Consider the following 1,418-nt stretch of genomic DNA (forward strand, 5'->3'; position numbering starts at 1 on the left):
ATCTTACCAAGTAAAGTTTTCTTACTCCACTGGCAGAAATGTTTTAATTTGAGTCAAATTTTGGTAGTTAAAATTTTTGTTTGGGACACCTCAGGGAGGAACCGGTGGGAGGACACGGGAGGTTTCTGTGTGCTCCACCATCCATCCTGCCTTTTCAGGTGAGACAGTGAGGAGAAAGGTGAAGGACAAAGATGGACAGTGGACCTGTAAAAATGTGCCCTGCCCCACACCAGTCATGGGTGGAGTGGACCTGTCCGACCAGCTGATTCAGTATTACTCCACAGAAAAACAGCTCGTATGTACACGACAATGTTGATGCATTTTTTACACATTTCATCGACACACGTCTACACTCTGCACGAGGAGCTCTGCAGGGCAAAGAAGGAGACCATGACTCATCAAGAGTTCATGGTGGAGCTGTTGTGTGGACTGTGTCATGTGGATAAGACAGGTGTCCCCCAGAACAGGAGAATCGAGCACTAGGGCTGGGCGATATGGCCCAAAAAAAAAAACAAACCTAAAAAAAATCCTGCATTTCAATGTAGTGTATATAGTTATGATTTTTGTTCAATTTGAACATATTTTTACTATGTTTATTGTTCATATTTGCATTCTATGTTGTAAAAACTGTTTGTTATAAATGTTTGTGGTTTTCACAGTAAAAAAAATTCTATAAATTTTCCACTCGGATTTTAGATGTTTGTGTGTTTTTTGTATCATTTTAAGTTAGCTGTGTTGATAAAGCAGGTAATAATTAAAAAAAAAAAACTTCAAATCCACACATAGGAGGTTGTGCTGAACAAAAAGACATCAAACATGGCAGGATAAACAAATTTTAAAGTGAAGTATGAAGGTAAAAAAATTAAAAAAAAAACTCTAAAAACGTCCAGTTTCACTCTGGACTCCGGAGGGTTAAGACCCATCTTTTTTCTTTGACTTTTGTCACAATCTGGGACATTTGACTTTGTTTTATTGTGTTTTTATTTGTGTTTTATTTGATTACTACTTTTTTATTTTTCTATTGTATGACTGTGTTGTATTTTATGAGTGTGTGTGCAGCACTTTGGTCCTGTCGGTGTTTGAAGAAGAGGACGAGTCTTCCTCACCTTCAGACAGTGCAGCGTGTCCGTCTTGGAGAACATCTTGAACTTGGCCAACTCACCGATGAAACGCACCGTTTTATTCTTCGTCTCGATGTTGATCTGGTCCTTCTTACGGATCTGAAAACACAAATTTTGTTTTTTTAATCAAATCAGATTGTATTTAAATCTGACTGCTTTAACTTAGTTATTATTAAACTGAAATAAAGTAAAAGTATCAAAGCTACAACAGCTATAAAAGTCATGTAATAAACATAAAACTGGTTTAAAGTCTGAAATAAATATTTAAAAAATGGAAAAATAAAAAACTAAAGAAGC

General features: G+C 36.3%; 1 protein-coding gene across 2 annotated transcripts in view; it reads right to left on the reverse strand.

Annotated features, from left to right (window-relative positions):
- upf2 (UPF2 regulator of nonsense mediated mRNA decay) overlaps window positions 1-1,418 on the reverse strand; it is a gene marked incomplete at its 5' end in the record, with an annotated part of 24,653 nt that overhangs the window by 21,256 nt on the left and 1,979 nt on the right. For both annotated transcript variants that reach the window (XM_014028870.1, XM_014028869.1), the window contains 1 exon segment: window positions 1,107-1,220. In XM_014028870.1, coding sequence (XP_013884324.1) covers window positions 1,107-1,220 — 114 coding nt within the window.

This window comes from Austrofundulus limnaeus, unplaced genomic scaffold (assembly GCF_001266775.1).
Source record: "Austrofundulus limnaeus strain Quisiro unplaced genomic scaffold, Austrofundulus_limnaeus-1.0 Scaffold825, whole genome shotgun sequence".
In the NCBI taxonomy this organism is placed as follows: domain Eukaryota; kingdom Metazoa; phylum Chordata; class Actinopteri; order Cyprinodontiformes; family Rivulidae; genus Austrofundulus; species Austrofundulus limnaeus.